A 16,044-nucleotide genomic window follows, 5' to 3' on the forward strand; every position below is an offset into this window, starting at 1 on the left:
TGCACAGCAGTATGGACAAAAACATGAACCAAAGAAAGGCAAAAAAGATGAAAGATAAAGGGTAGAAAGGGTTAAGGATGTAAAGGGGAAGACGAAATATGGGTTATTAAAGACAAGGAAAAAAAGGGAGAAGGCAAGGAAAGAAAAGGGCAAGGCAAGGAAAGAAGAGGGAATAAAGGCGAGGGAAGAAGAGGAAGAATGGCAAGGAAAGAAGAGGTAAAGGCAAGGAAGAAAAGAGGTAAAGGCAAGGAAAGAAGAGGAAGAATGGCAAGGAAAGAAGAGAGAAGAAAAGCAAGGGAAGAAAGGCAAGAAGAGGGAAAGGCAAGGAAAGAAAAGTGAAAGAAGAGGGAAAGGCAAAAAAATAAGCCCTCACCCAGCCCCAGATCATGGAAAATGGAGCAGGTCTCAAAAAATTGCGACTTTTTTTTTTAACCAAAGTTTGTATTTGTTTTTCCACTACATAAATAAGACTCTAGACATGTTTGGTGTCTGTGAACTCGTAATGACCTTGAGAATCATAATGGCAGCTCAGGTTTTGCATTTAGTGAACACGGTGAAAAAACAAATCTATTGTGGAATTGCTCTTTTGCAACACTTGTAGCCCATGTCCTGGAGACGTCTGTGTGTGGTGAAGCAATGACCCCAGCAGCAGTCCACTCCTTGTGAATCTCCCCCACATTACTGAATGGCCTTTTCTTAACAATCCTTTCCAGGCTGCGGTTATCCCGGTTGCTTGTGCACCTTTTTCTACCACACTTTTTCCTTCCACTCCACTTTCCATTACTCTGCTTGGATACAGCACTGTGTGAACAGCCGGCTTCTTTGGCAATGACCTTTTGTGGCTTCCCCTCCTTGTGGAGTGTGTCAGTGACGCTTTCTGGACATCTGTCAGGTCAGCAGTCTTCCCCATGATTGTGGAGCTACTGAAACAGACTAAGGACCTTTATAAACACTTAGGAGCCTTTACAGGTGTTTATTGTTAATTATTCTAATTTACTGAGATAATGACTTTTGGGTTTTCATTGGCTGTAAGCCATAATCATCAACATTAACAAAAATAAACACATGAAATAGATCACTCTGCGTGTAATGACTCTATAGAATATATGGGATTCACTTTTTGTATTGAAGAACCGAAATAAATTCACATTTTGATGATATTCTAATTTTGTGAGAAGCACCAGTATAACACATCACATCATACATCACACACTACACACAATGACCCCTTACGATTATTTAATTACCCACAGCTGTGCATTCTATAAGATTGGAGTAAGAAGAGGCTCCTGTTCAACTTTTTGTATTGAAGAACTGAAATTCACTTTTTGATAATATTCTAATTGTGTGAGAAGCTCCTGTATAATCTAAGAAAGCAGCCCCGCCCCTGGAGGAGGAGCCACAGGAGCGATGAAAATGTCAGAGGGTGTATACAAGGCAGGAGAACAGCTGAGACGTGACGGGACGCGAGACTGTAAAACTAAAAGATTGACGAATGGTAAATAGACCCCAATTAAGGGTCTGAGATTCTATCAAATATAACTTTTAATAATTAAATTATAATAATGTTGCTTAGTTCTATTCCTCCCATTCTATACATGTAACCTTCATTTTTCTTGCCCAGATGTAAACTCTTGCATTTCTCCCAGATTCCATTCCTGTATTAGAGACTCCCCCTGTAATAGCGACTCACTTGGTAATAGTGACCCCTCCGTAATAGTGACTCCCCCTGGAATACTGACCCCTCCATAATAGTTTTTTTTTTAATTTAAATAGATTTTTATTAAGAATAAACATAAACATTACATTTTCAACCACCTTCCAATTTGTTACATACTAAAGTTTCCCAATTTTCAAAGCCCCCAACAATCCCAACAAACCCCCCCCTAGAACAGCTCCTCTCCATTGGAACTTCTATATCTGGCATTAATGACTCTATAAGCCGCTTAACTCCCTTATGACCGCTTATTCGTCTAGCAGTTTTCACCATTCAAAGGCCCTCAGCCTCCCATACCCTTTACCTACTCATCCCAGCTCAATCCACGGAGACCACATTTTATGAATAATTTCTATTTTCCCGCGTCTCTTGTAAACCCCCTTTTCCAGTTTGAGACCATGTTTTACATATTGAAGGAATTCTCCTCTCGCAGGCGGTTCCTCCTTGATCCAGTTCCTTGCTATCACTTTCCGAGCCATATATAATAGCCTGGCAATTGCTATCTTCCAGGTGTTATCCACTCCAATTTCATCCACATATCTCAGTAAGCACACTATCGGATCTCTCGGAACCCTACATCTATACGTGCCTTCCACACAACTCAGAACTACCAGCCAGAAAGCAGCCAGTCTTGGACACGTCCACATCATATGATATATTCCTGCATTCTCAGTCCCACATCTCGGGCACTCAGAGTCAGCTCGCAACCCTGCTTTATGTAACACTTCCGGAGATTTATAGACCCTGTGCAAGATGTAGAGCTGCGATAGTCTATACAGCTCACTTAGTGACACTCGTGGAACCCACTCCAACACCGACTCCCAGGTTTCATTCTCCATTGGGCCTAAATCTCTTTCCCACTTAGATTTCCCTCTAAAAGCGAGAGCTAACAAATATGTATGCAATAGGTCCTTATACAGGGTGGAAATAACCCCCATTGTAGTCCCGTCACCACACACATATTCCAATACTATGTCTTCTTGGATCCTAATGCCATCGCCCGTTTTGGACTCCAAATGCGTGTCTCATCTGAGTATATTGATATTCCCCAGAGGGTCTCAGTCCAAACTCCACCTGTAACTGGGAAAAGGATTTTAACCCTCGCTGTTGAATTATCTGACTAACATAGCAGATTCCCTTAGCCTGCCACTCGGTCAGCACCCCCAGAGCCGCAAACTCCACTAAATTATTATTAAACCATATCGGTGTGAATTTAGTCAATCCCGTAACCCCCCGAATCTGCTTCAATCTGTTCCACAACTTGCGTATCAGAAACATAGTTGGATACAATTTCCCCAAAGCTCCCAAAGAGCCATCCTCCAGACACTGCGCCACCGGACGTCGGTTTGTCACCCCCTCCATCAAGTGTTGTACCGCACTGGAGGACGCCTCCCGCGCCCAGCCCTTCAAATGCTGACTCTGGGCTGCAAGAAAGTATACTTCAGGGTTGGGCAAAGCCAAACCGCCATCTTCCTTGGGTCGCTGAGGCGTCTCCAGGCTAATACGTGGGTATTGCCTCCCCCATATCAAGCTTCTAAAAAGGGCATTAATCTGACGAAATTTCCCACGTGGGATCCAAACTGGCGCGTTATGAAGGACGTATAGTATTTTGGGCATCATCACCATTTTAATAAGATTAACCCTACCTACCACCGATAAGTGTAACTTATTCCACGCATCTACTTTTGCCTTAAGCACTCCCATGACAGGAGTCAAATTCCTGTGTAAAAAATCCGTAACTGGCACCGAAATCCATATCCCAAGGTATTTAAAATGAGATGCCACCTTAAGCCGCTCTCCCAATGGCTCACTCACATTCTCTCCCAGTACCGATTTACCCCAATTTATCGTCAGCCCCGACAAGGAACCAAATCTCTCAATGATCTCAATGGCCCCTCTCAAGGAGTCATCCGGGTCAGCCAAAAACAACAAAACATCGTCAGCATACAGCGCTATCTTTTCCTCAACCCTCCCATATCTAAACCCAGGGACCCCATCAGACTGTCGAATCTTGGCGGCCAGGGGCTCCACAGCCAGCGCAAACAAAAGAGGTGAGAGTGGGCATCCCTGTCTCGTGCCTCTAGCCAGCTTTATAGGCTGAGATAGTTCCCCGTTTACTCTGATTCTAGCCGTCGGCAATGAATATAGCAGTTGAATCCAAGACACAAACTGCGGTCCAAAACCCATACACTTCAACACCTGCCAGAGATATCCCCACTCCACACTGTCAAACGCCTTATGGGCAGACCCCTCCATAATAGTTACTCCCCTCTGTAAAGCTATCCACTCCCATCACTGGATCGGGCCCTGTATAGTATCAACTCCCCTCGTGGGACTGGACCTTGTGCAGTATCCACTCACCTTGTGGAACATGGCCTTGTGCGGTATCCCCTCCCCTCCATGTGACCATACCGTGTGGTATCCCCTCCGTGTGACCATACCCTGTGCAGTATCCCCTCCCCACTGTGTGACCATACCGTGTGGTATCTCCTCCGTGTGACCATACCCTGTGCGGTATGCCCTCCCCACTGTGTGACCATACCATGTGGTATCCCCTCCGTGTCACCATGCCCTGCGTGGTATCCACTCCCCTTGTGATACTGGGCCCTGTATAGTATCCCTCCCCTCGTGGGACTGGACCTTGTGCAGTATCCACTCACTTTGTGGAACATGGCCTTGTGCGGTATCCCCTCCCCTCCATGTGACCATACCATGTGGTATCCCCTCCGTGTGACCATACCCTGTGCAGTATCCCCTCCCCACTGTGTGACCATACCGTGTGGTATCCCCTCCGTGTGACCATACCCTGTGCGGTATGCCCTCCCCACTGTGTGACCATACCGTGTGGTATCCCCTCCGTGTCACCATGCCCTGCGTGGTATCCACTCCCCTTGTGATACTGGGCCCTGTATAGTATCCCTCCCCTCGTGGGACCGGACCTTGCGCAGTGCCCACTCTCCTTGTGGCCCTTTATAGTATAGCACGGCTCCTGTTCCTATAAGCTGCACAATACTTGTTATTTCTCGGTACCATCTCCGCGGTCCGGAGAAGCCCTTGACGAATCCCTTTGGCTGACTTTTCCCGGTGTGGTCTTCCCTTTTGCCTCAATCCCTGCCCGTCTGACATCGGCTACTCAGTGGGGGGGTGATTGTGGCGTCTCCTGGACACAATGAATTTTAGGCTTTATATGAAAATTTTAATATATAAAAAAAAAAAAAAACACATTCCTCTATCTGGTGGAGACACGGCGGTGAGGGGCATGGTTAGTGCGCGGATGATACTGCCCTAGCCATATAGTGATGAGGATTTGCCCCTTTGTTGTCACGCCCTGCCAGTGTCAGGAAGGGTGGAGTCAGCCTTCATATTAAGTAGTCCCATTGCCGGATCTCTGGCCATATGGTGCTGCCTCCAGGAAAGTCTGTGACCAAAAGTGACCTCTGCAGGGGTGGAGAGATGGGGCTGACGTCACATACTCAGAGTTCACTGTGTCCTGGACCTCTTGTCAACTCCCGGTAGCCCTTGCGCTGCTTGACCCGGTATGTGAGCAGATGGGAGTAGTTGGTGAGGAGTGCGCGCCAGTAGTCCGAGACATCCTCCATCCGCAGGTTCTCGCTAATAAACTGCTGCCCCCTGCACACAGAACATCACATTACAGGGGGCACTAGCCAGGGGATGGGTGGTACATAACGGGGATCCTACCTGTCAGCTATCTTCTGAACTTCATCATCATTCTCCTTCACGAACTCCAGCAGCTCTCTGTTCGGAAACAAGAGAAAAGTCATATCACACAAGAGGGAAAACGTGGGGGGGCAAAGTGATAGTGGTGGTGGGAGGCAATGGGACAGAGGGTCCATGATGGGACAATGGAGCATATATGGTGAAGGGGATGTGGGGGGTTTATAATACCAATCAACAGTCTGGACCCCCTGTTCATGCAGTCGTTTCCTCCTTATTGGAACGTGCACATTGTAGATCGAGATTGCAGGCGGCAAAACCACAAAAAGGAGTAAAGAAACGCGTGTGCACACCCCAGAAGATGTGTTACCCCACAGATTCCTTCTTTGCCCCCTGCTACTCTGATGAGCTCTTAACACCCCATGGCTTCTCTCCGCAGGTTCCTCTAATGTCACCAGTAGTAGCTCCAGCAGTCGTGAAGGATATCCTGGAGGAGCAGAGGGCTTGTCGGCTGCTTCATCTTCACATCTCCACTGGTTGAGTTCGGTGATTGTGTAGGCTGTGTCCTTCTCAGTAAGGCTACGTTCACATTAGCGTCGCGTCGCTGTTGCGTCGGCGACGCAGCGGCGACGCGCCCCTATGTTTAACATAGGGGACGCGTGCGTCTTTTTGCACGCGTTTTCCGACACGTGCGTCGTTTTAGACGCTAGCGTCGGACGCAAGAAAACGCTACAAGTTGCATTTTTCTTGCGTCCGATTTCGTCAAAAAACGACGCACGCGTCGCAAAACGCGTGCGTTTTTGCGCGTTTTTCCGTGCGTCGCGCGTTGCGTCGCCGACGCAGGGCGGCGCAACGCTAGTGTGAACGTAGCCTAACATCGCTCTGACATCCATCACCTGGTGGGTTCTGGGTTCCAATCAGGCCGTATTTAGAGTTTCTGCTGCCCTAGGCACTTTTAGTGCTGCCTCCCCCATTGGTGAGTATGACACTATCGGCAGTGACTTTGGCCTTTTGCAGCAGATTCGGCAGTTTTTCCGCATTTGCCGCGTAACGGATCACTTACGGCAACACTGCGTTCGGCCTCATTCATTCCCTATGGGACTTGCGGACATGTGCGGCACTTGCGGTTTTGCCACGATCCGGCAAATGCGGTACTTGCAGCAATGGAAAAAAAACGCTGTTAGCAGTGTCTCACCGCAAGTGCCGCACATGTCCGCAAGCAGCCATCACTACCTGTCCCTGCACCTTGCTAGCTCATCCCTAACCATCCCTCCCTGACATAAAACTACACTATAAAGCTTTATAAAAACAATTACCTGACATATTCCTATGATAATGAAGCTCCAGGCTACGGCGTAGACAGGGACGGGCCGCCTCCGGGCCTCCATTCTCTCTGTGCACACCCTCAGTCCCTGCCACACTGCCTGTGCGCAGACCTCCCTCCACCTTACCCCGTAATCGCAGCTTGCAGTAGCATACCGGCAGAGGTGTATGTCGGTTTTCTGGCACCCGGGGAAAGAATTCATTTTGGCGCCCCCCCCCAGCACACATGCGATTTGCACACTTCGTCGCCGCTCTCCCTAATGCTCTCAATGGTCAGTGCTTCTCATGTTCCCCAGTCCCACTAACAGGAGCTCTGTTGAACGCTCGCTCTGTCTGCAACAAGCTTTCCTACATCCACGATCTTTTTGTTACTACCAAACTTTCCTTCCTCGCCATCACCGAAACCTGGCTCACCCCTTCTGACACAGCTTCCCCTGCTGCACTCTCTTACGGTGGCTTCCACTTTTCTCACACCCTGCCCCAGCAGCAAGCATGGCGGAGGAGTTGGTTTTCTCCTGTCAGATACCTGCTCCTTCACCCCAATCCCACTGCCACCCTCTGTTACCCTCCCTTCCTTTGAGGTGCACTCTGTGCGCATCTACTCCCCCTCCAACCTCCAACGGACTACTTCTTTGACCACTTCACCACCTGGCTACATCATTTCCTTTCTGCGGACCTCCCCACTGTCATCATGGGCGACTTCAACATCCCCATTGACACTTCCCTCTCAGCTGCCACTAAACTTCTATCTCTCACTGCCTCCTTCTGCTTCACTCAATGGTCTTCTGCTTCACTCACAAAGATGGTCACACATTGGACCTCATCTTCACCCGCCTCTGCTCCCTATCTAACCTCTCTAACTCACCTCTTCCACTCTCTGACCACAACCTTCTCACATTCTCATCTCTCTCCACTCCATGTCTACAATTCCCACCCCACAAACTTGCACACCCTCGCAGAAATCTTAAACATCTTGACCTACATTCATTCTCTGAATCCCTCCTCCCTCTCACAGACATAAGCTCCCTACACAATGCGGATGATGCTGCCGCTCTATATAACACCACAATAGCTGTAGCTTTGGAATCTGCTGCCCCACTTACACACACCAAAGCTCGTAAAATCAACAGACAGCCCTGGCACACCAGCCTGACCAAAGAACTGAGGCGAGCTTCCAGGGCTGCTGAGCGCAGATGGAAAAGATCCCACTCCAACGAGCACTTCATCGCATTCAAACAGTCCCTCACTACTTTCAAGACCACACTCGCCACAGCAAAACAAACCTACTTCTCATCTCTCATATCCTCCCTGTCTCACAACCCTAAACAGTTATTCAACACCTTCAACTCTCTCCTCCGTCCCCCAGCACCTCCTCCCTCCCCACTCATCTCAGCTGAAGACTTTGCCTCATTTTTCAAGCAGAAGATTGATAGCATCAGAGACAGTTTTGGTCAACAACCCCCAGAGCCCTTCCTCCCGAGTTCCCAGCCCTCCACCTCCAAAACCAACTTCTCCACCATTAGAGAAGATCAACTCTCCACTCTACTCTCGATCGCATCTCACCACCTGTGCACTTGACCCGCTCCCATCCCACCTCATCCCAAACCTCACCACAGTCTTTATCCCAACCCTAACCCATCTCTTCAACCTATCACTAACAACTGGTGTTTTCCCATCAAGCTTTAAACATGCCTCAATCACACCTATCCTCAAATAGCCCTGTCTTGACCCATCCTCTGTATCTAGCTGTCGCCCTATATCACTTCTCCCTTATGCTTCCAAACTACTGGAACAACACGTTTACCTTGAACTGTCCTCCCATCTCTCTTCTTGCTCCCTCTTTGACCGCTTACAATCAGGCTTCCGGTCACACCACTCCACTGAAACTGCCCTAAGGTCACCAATGACCTCTTAACCGCCAAGAGCAAGCGACACTACTCTGTCCTCCTCCTCCTGGACCTGTCCTCTGCCTTTGACACAGTGGACCATTCCCTATTACTACAGACCCTCTCATCCCTTGGCATCACAGACTTGGCCCTATCCTGGATCTCATCATACCTAACAGACCGGACATTCAGCGTCTCCCACTCACACACCACCTCCTCACCTCGCCCCCTATCTGTCGGAGTCCCACAAGGTTTAATCCTTGGGCCCCTGCTCTCCTCCATTTACACCTTTGGCCTGGGACAGCTCATAGAATCTCATGGTTTTCAGTCTCACCTCTATGCTGATGACACACAGATCTACATCTCTAGACCAGATATCACCTCCCTACTAACCAGAATCCCTCAATGTCTGTCCACTATTTCATCCTTCTCTGCTAGATTTCTGAAACTTAACATGGACAAAACAGAATTCATCATCTTTCCTCCATCTCACGCAACCCCCCCAACGAATCTATTCATTACAGTAAATGGCTGCCCACGCTCCCCAGTCCCACAAGCTCACTGCCTCGGGGTAATCCTTTACGCTGATCTCTCCTTCAAACCACATATCCAAGCCCTTTCCACTTCCTGCTGCCTTCAACTCAAAAATATTTCACGAATCCGTTCATTCCTCATCCAAGAATCTGCAAAAACCCTAGTCCATGCCCTCATCATCTCCCGCCTCGACTACTGTAACCTCCAGCTCTGTGGCCTACCCTCTAACACTCTCGCACCCCTCCAATTTATTCTAAACTCAGCTGCCCAACTAATCCACCTGTCCCCCCCCCCCCCGCTATTCACCGGCCTCTCCCCTCTGTCAATCCTTTCACTGGCTCCCCATTACCCAGAGACTCCAGTGCAAAAGCCTAACCATGGCGTACAAAGCCATCCACAACCTGTCTCCTCCATACATCTGTGACCTCGTCTCCCGATACTTACCTACCCGCAACCTCCGATCCTCACAAGATCTCCTACTCTACTCCCCTCTTCCCACAATCGCATCCAAGATTTCTCTCGCGCATCACCCCTACTCTGGAACTCTCTACCACAACATATCAGACTCTCACCTACCATCGAAACCTTCAAAAAGAACCTGAAGACCCACCTCTTCCGACAAGCCTACAACCTGCAGTAACCACCGATCGACCAAACCGTTGCATGACCAGCTCTATCCTCACCTACTGTATCCTCACCTATCCCTTGTAGATTGTGAGCCCTCGCGGGCAGGGTCCTCTCTCCTCCTGTATCCTCACCTATCCCTTGTAGATTGTGAGCCCTCGCGGGCAGGGTCCTCTCTCCTCCTGTATCCTCACCCATCCCTTGTAGATTGTGAGCCCTCGCGGGCAGGGTCCTCTCTCCTCCTGTATCCTCACCCATCCCCTGTAGATTGTGAGCCCTCGCGGGCAGGGTCCTCTCTCCTCCTGTATCCTCACCACTCCCTTGTAGATTGTGAGCCCTCACGGGCAGGGTCCTCTCTCCTCCTGTATCCTCACCACTCCCTTGTAGATTGTGAGCCCTCACGGGCAGGGTCCTCTCCTCCTGTATTCTCACCCATCCCTTGTAGATTGTGAGCCCTCGCGGGCAGGGTCCTCTCTCCTCCTGTATCCTCACCCATCCCTTGTAGATTGTGATCCCTCGCGGGCAGGGTCCTCTCCTCCTGTGTCCTTGTCCATCCCTTGTAGACTGTGAGCCCTCGCGGGCAGGGTCCTCTCTCCCCCTGTATTCTCACCCATCCCCTGTAGATTGTGAGCCCTCGCGGGCAGGGTCCTCTCTCCTCCTGTATCCTCACCCATCCCTTGTAGATTGTGAGCCCTCGCGGGCAGGGTCTTCTCTCCTCCTGTATCCTCACCCATCCCTTGTAGATTGTGAGCCCTCGCGGGCAGGGTCCTCACTCCTCCTGTATCCTCACCCATCCCTTGTAGATTGTGAGCCCTCGCGGGCAGGGTCCTCTCTCCTGTATCCTCACCCATCCCTTGTAGATTGTGATTCCTCGCGGGCAGGGTCCTCTCTCCTCCTGTATCCTCACCCATCCCTTGTAGATTGTGAGCCCTCGCGGGCAGGGTCCTCTCTCCTCCTGTATCCTCACCCATCCCTTGTAGATTGTGATCCCTCGCGGGCAGGGTCCTCTCTCCTGTATCCTCACCCATCCCTTGTAGACTGTGAGCCCTCGCGGGCAGGGTCCTCTATCCTCCTGTATCCTCACCCATCCCTTGTAGATTGTGAGCCCTCGCGGGCAGGGTCCTCTCTCCTGCATCCTCACCCATCCCTTGTAGATTGTGAGCCCTCTCGGGCAGGGTCCTCTCTCCTCCTGTACCAGTTGTGACTTGTATTGTTTAAGATTATTGTACTTGTTTTTATTATGTATACCCCTCCTCACATGTAAAGCGCCATGGAATAAATGGCGCTATAACAATAAATAATAATTCCTAGGAATTCCTGTATCTGGACTGGAAGCATTTTTGATTTTTTTAAATTGATCAACCACCCTAGTTTGGACAATAGGTCCCGTACTTTCGAGACTGCCATTATGCATTCTTCCTGGCTTTCTGGTACAAGGAGAAAGTCGTCTAGATAGCGTATTAGTAAGGTATTTTCCTTTCTTACCAACGACGCTATCTCTGAAATTATCTTTCAGCAAAATAGCAATAATTAACGGACACGAAGAGGACTGAGTACATATGAACAGAAAAAAAATTAAAAAATAATAAAAATAGTAAAATAAAAAATAGATAATGGTAATATATATATAATTTTGTATGAATAGATATAATTCAATAGCCGGCTCTATTATTATTACTAATTTCTCTAGCCCATTTTTGGTTTCATAATATTATTTCTTTTTGACCGCTACCTTTTTCCAGTCTTAAGAATTGCTGATGTTCTACACAAATGGGAACATGATAGTCGGCATCTGTGAGATCTATTACAGCCATGTAACAGCCTGGATATAGCAGTTTTGTTGTAGTTTTTACCGTCTCCATTTAGAACTTTTCTACTTTGATGTATTGATTTAGGGATTTTAGATTGAAGATTGTTCTTAGCGAACCATCCGGCTTTGGCGTGAGGAATAGGGTACTGTAAAACCCTTTCCCAATTTGGAGGGCTGGCACTTTTACAAGAACTTGTTTTTCCTTGAGGAGATGAACTTCCCTTTCCAATGTTGCCTGATTTCTTTTTGCGACATGGGTGACATTTACTCGATGAGGAGGGCGGGAGGGAGGTGAAATTCAGACGCAGGCCTTCGGTCAGAAGGGATATTACCCATTATGATGTCCCATTGGTGGACAAAAAAACGAAGCCTCCCTCCCACCTGGATATCGGCGTCATTGTTGTTTGGGGTCTGATTTCTGAGGAGGCTTATTAAAGAGATATCCCCTTTCTCTTCTCACCCCAGGGCTTTCCACGTGTGGATCTATCCCCTGGCCGACCACGGCCTGTTTTTCCTGAACCCCAAAAGGAACGCCGGTTATCACTCCACCGCCGTCTTGAGAAGGGGGGAGGTGGGAAGTGTTTCTTCTTATCTGCAGCTTTCTCTAGAATCTCATCGAGTGCCTTCCTAAATAGATATTGGCCCTCACAAGGGGCTGCACACAGTTTGACTTTAGACTGAGTCAGCCGACCAATTTTTAAGCCATAATGCTCTTCTACTAGAGTTGGAGAGGGCACATGCACGGGCAGACAAACGCAGAGTTAATGGCGGCATCTGCGAGGAAGCCTTCCGCATTTTGAAGTGAGGGTATTACTTCTAGGAGTCTCTCCCCCTAGGACATTTGTCCCTTATTTGCTCACCCAATTCCTCTAACCACTTTACCATGGCCCGAGCTGTACAAGTGGCGGCCACTCCTGGCTTAAATGCCCACGTTGATGCTTCCCATGCCGATTTTAAGAAGGCATCCGCCTTTTTTTATCAAGAGGATCGTTTAAAGCCCCCATGTCTTCGAAGGGAAGCGCTATGCCCTTGGAAGTGCTTGCAATTGCCAAGTCCAATTTAGGTGCTTTTTCCCCATTTATCACAGATTTCTTCCTCAAATGGATATTTCCGCTTAAGGGCCTGAGGAACTGACATTTGTTTTTTTCCACTCTTTTTTAATTAAATTGAACACATTTTCGTGAAAGGGAAAAACTCAGCGTTTTTTCACCTCTAGGTTACTAAACATAGAATCCTGGGTTGTTTCATGTTCTTTTGGTGTTTCAACCCCCAATGTTGCCCTAAGTAGCTTAAGCAGTTTCCCCACATCCTCAGATAGTACATACGGCCGAACACTCTCCATCTGAAGAGTCTAAATCGGAGTCATCATCAGGTGGCAATTCATCAGAGGTTTGGGCAGGTCTAGGAGGTGGATTCCCGGAGCCATGTAGCCCATGCTGTTTCATTTGCTCCTTTACTGTGATTTTGACTTCATCCCTAGCGATAGCCTTTATATTTTGGAGTAATGATGAAGACTCCTCGGCCACCGTCTTATCTATACATAAGAGACAGATCCGTTTGTTATAAGTTTTAGGGAGAGCTTTATCACAGAGTGCGCAGACTTTGTTTTTCTGCTTGGCCGTAGCCTTCTTCCCCTGCACAATATAATACAGAGATACTGAGTTACTGACATGTTATTTGCCTTACAAAGGCACTCACCCACCGAAACCTTAGTACCCCGGGGGTCTGTGGGACGTCCACCGGAACCGGCGCAGTCGGGTCTGCCATGCACTGCTGCTCATGCCTTGCCTCTTTATATAGTACAGGGGAGAGAGCGGTGTGAGCGCCCCTGAACTTCCTCCCTCCCGGGAGTGTCAGTACAGCGCTCTCCTCGGCGTGTGACGCTACTTCAGGTTAAACCCGGAAGTACTCCTATTCACCCCGGCGCCAGCCGAGTGATGGGACACGCTCTGCCCCGGCCCGGACATCGGGGAGCCCTCAGCGGGAAGGACGCCACCAATGCCGCGCCAGTGAGTAATGCGGATGCACATGCCGCCAGCTGCTCCCGCTGCGGGCTTCGGTCTCTGGACCGGCACCCCCAGATAGTGATCCCTCTGGGTCAACGTTGCAGGTTCCCCGCAGGAACAGGAAACCAAACTGAGGAGAGAGGTGCCGCCCCCATCTTTTATCTCCTATGCCGGTTTCCTGTTCCTGGGGGGCTGGGACCATCTCTCACGTTAGGTGCCGTCATGGGGAAGGGAAAAAATACGTTGTGTTTTTTCTTCACTTGTCAAGAGTCTGAAATGTTGACACTTCTTTCATGCAGGGTCATTGAACAATGATGTTTGCTGGTATGTTGACTACACATTGTATAGGCCAGCCAGGTTGTTGACTTGAAAAATAGAGGAAGAACTATGCAAATAGATTACATAATCAAATAATACAGGGTGATCCTGCCACCATTCTTCCCCTTTATCTGTGAATGATGGCTTGATGGACAAATGTTAATACAGAGGCATATGACCTCTTTTTATACTCAAGAGTCAGATATTCAACCAAAACATTCAAATAACTAGAGACTCTACAGCAGGGGTGTCAAACTGCATTCCTCGAGGGCCGCAAACCATGCGTGTTTTCAAGATTTCCTTAGCTTTGCACAAGGTGCTGCAATCATTATGTGTTTAGGTGATTAAATTATCACCTGTGCAGTACAAGGAAATCCTGAAAACATGACCTGGTTGCAGCCCTCGAGGAATGCAGTTTGACACCCCTGCTTTACAGGACAGCAGTCAAGACATCATGGCTCCATCACGAGGGGCAGAGATTTGTCATTCTACAGGATACCAGCTTAGGGGACCTTGGCCCAGGCTGGAATAATACAGATCTGCTCCATTGACCATCGCTGAACCATGGATATGTTGGTGAAAGCCAGGAGTGGGAATGCACAGGTCGCCTATCTCCATGGAGATGTTTGAAGACGCCAGGTTGTGACCCTCCGGTCAACTGGCCTTGCACCTGAATGGGCTGTCATCTTCCTACGCTAGTCAAAACCTCCTGTATGCGTGCCACAGGTGGGGTAGTTGGCCCTGGAAGCTCTGAAGTCGCAGCTGCCATTATCCCGGTGTGTTATCGGAAGGGGGAGAGTCTAATGTGCACCATCTTGGGGTATTTTGCTGGGACTATTCTATGTGTTATCTGCCTGCTTTGTGGTTCATTAAGCATTGCTACACTGTTTTACCCTCACCCTGTGTTGTCTGAATAGCGTTATGTCCATGCTAAAAGGAGAGTGGGCGTTCGGCAGGACAATCCCAGGTCCCTGCAATTTCGGCTGGTGGACTGGGCACTCGCAGACCCCCGTGTCTCCACATTGATTGTCTGTGATTCAACATAAAGTAACATGTATTTGCGAAGCATAAAGGAAATAATACATGGTTTTCTAATTATTTTACGAATATAAATCTGATAATTGTGCATTTATATTAAGCCCCCTTAGTCAGTACTTTGTAGGACCACCTTTCTCTGCAGTCTTTTCGGGGTCCGTCTCGCCACCTTTCTCTGCAGTCTTTTCGGGGTCTGTCTCTCCTTTCTCTGCAGTCTTTTGGGGTAACATAGTTAGTAATGCCGAAAAAAGACATTTGTCCATCCAGTTCAGCCTATATTCCATCATAATAAATCCCCAGATCTACGTCCTTCTACAGAACCTAATAATTGTATGATACAATATTGTTCTGCTCCAGGAAGACATCCAGGCCTCTCTTGAACCCCTCGACTGAGTTCGCCATCACCACCTCCTCAGGCAAGCAATTCCAGATTCTCACTGCCCTAACAGTAAAGAATCCTCTTCTATGTTGGTGGAAAAACCTTCTCTCCTCCAGACGCAAAGAATGCCCCCTTGTGCCCGTCACCTTCCTTGGTATAAACAGATCCTCAGCGAGATATTTGTATTGTCCCCTTATATACTTATACATGGTTATTAGATCGCCCCTCAGTCGTCTTTTTTCCAAACTAAATAATCCTAATTTCGCTAATCTATCTGGGTATTGTAGTTCTCCCATCCCCTTTATTATTTTTGTTGCCCTCCTTTGTACTCTCTCTAGTTCCATTATATCCTTCCTGAGCACCGGTGCCCAAAACTGGACATGGTACTCCATGTGCGGTCTAACTAGGGATTTGTACAGAGGCAGTATAATGCTCTCATCATGTGTATCCAGACCTCTTTTAATGCACCCATGATCCTGTTTGCCTTGGCAGCTGCTGCCTAGGTCTCTCCACCTTTCTCTGCAGTCTTTTCGGGTCTGTCTCTCCACCTTTCTCTGCAGTCTTTTCGGGTCTGTCTCTCCTCCTTTCTCTGCAGTCTTTTGGGGTCTGTCTCTCCACCTTTCTCTGCAGTCTTTTGGGGTCTGTCTCTCCACCTTTCTCTGCAGTCTTTTGGGGTCTGTCTCTCCACCTTTCTCTGCAGTCTTTTGGGGTCTGTCTCTTCTCCTTTCTCTGCAGTC

At 48.5% G+C, this 16,044-nt stretch overlaps 1 protein-coding gene across 1 annotated transcript in view; it reads right to left on the minus strand.

Annotated features, from left to right (window-relative positions):
• Positions 1–1,088: 1,088 nt before the first annotated feature.
• The window catches only part of POGLUT1 (protein O-glucosyltransferase 1), an 86,290-nt gene continuing 71,334 nt past the window's right edge, over positions 1,089–16,044 (minus strand). The window contains exons 10-11 of the mRNA XM_069760397.1: positions 5,417–5,473; positions 1,089–5,347 (exon numbers count right to left, since the gene is read on the minus strand). Coding sequence (XP_069616498.1) covers positions 5,191–5,347; positions 5,417–5,473 — 214 coding nt within the window. The 3' untranslated portion in view covers positions 1,089–5,190. The remainder of the gene's footprint in view (positions 5,348–5,416; positions 5,474–16,044) is intronic.

The sequence above is a fragment of the Ranitomeya imitator genome, chromosome 3 (assembly GCF_032444005.1).
Source record: "Ranitomeya imitator isolate aRanImi1 chromosome 3, aRanImi1.pri, whole genome shotgun sequence".
Lineage (NCBI taxonomy): Eukaryota > Metazoa > Chordata > Amphibia > Anura > Dendrobatidae > Ranitomeya > Ranitomeya imitator.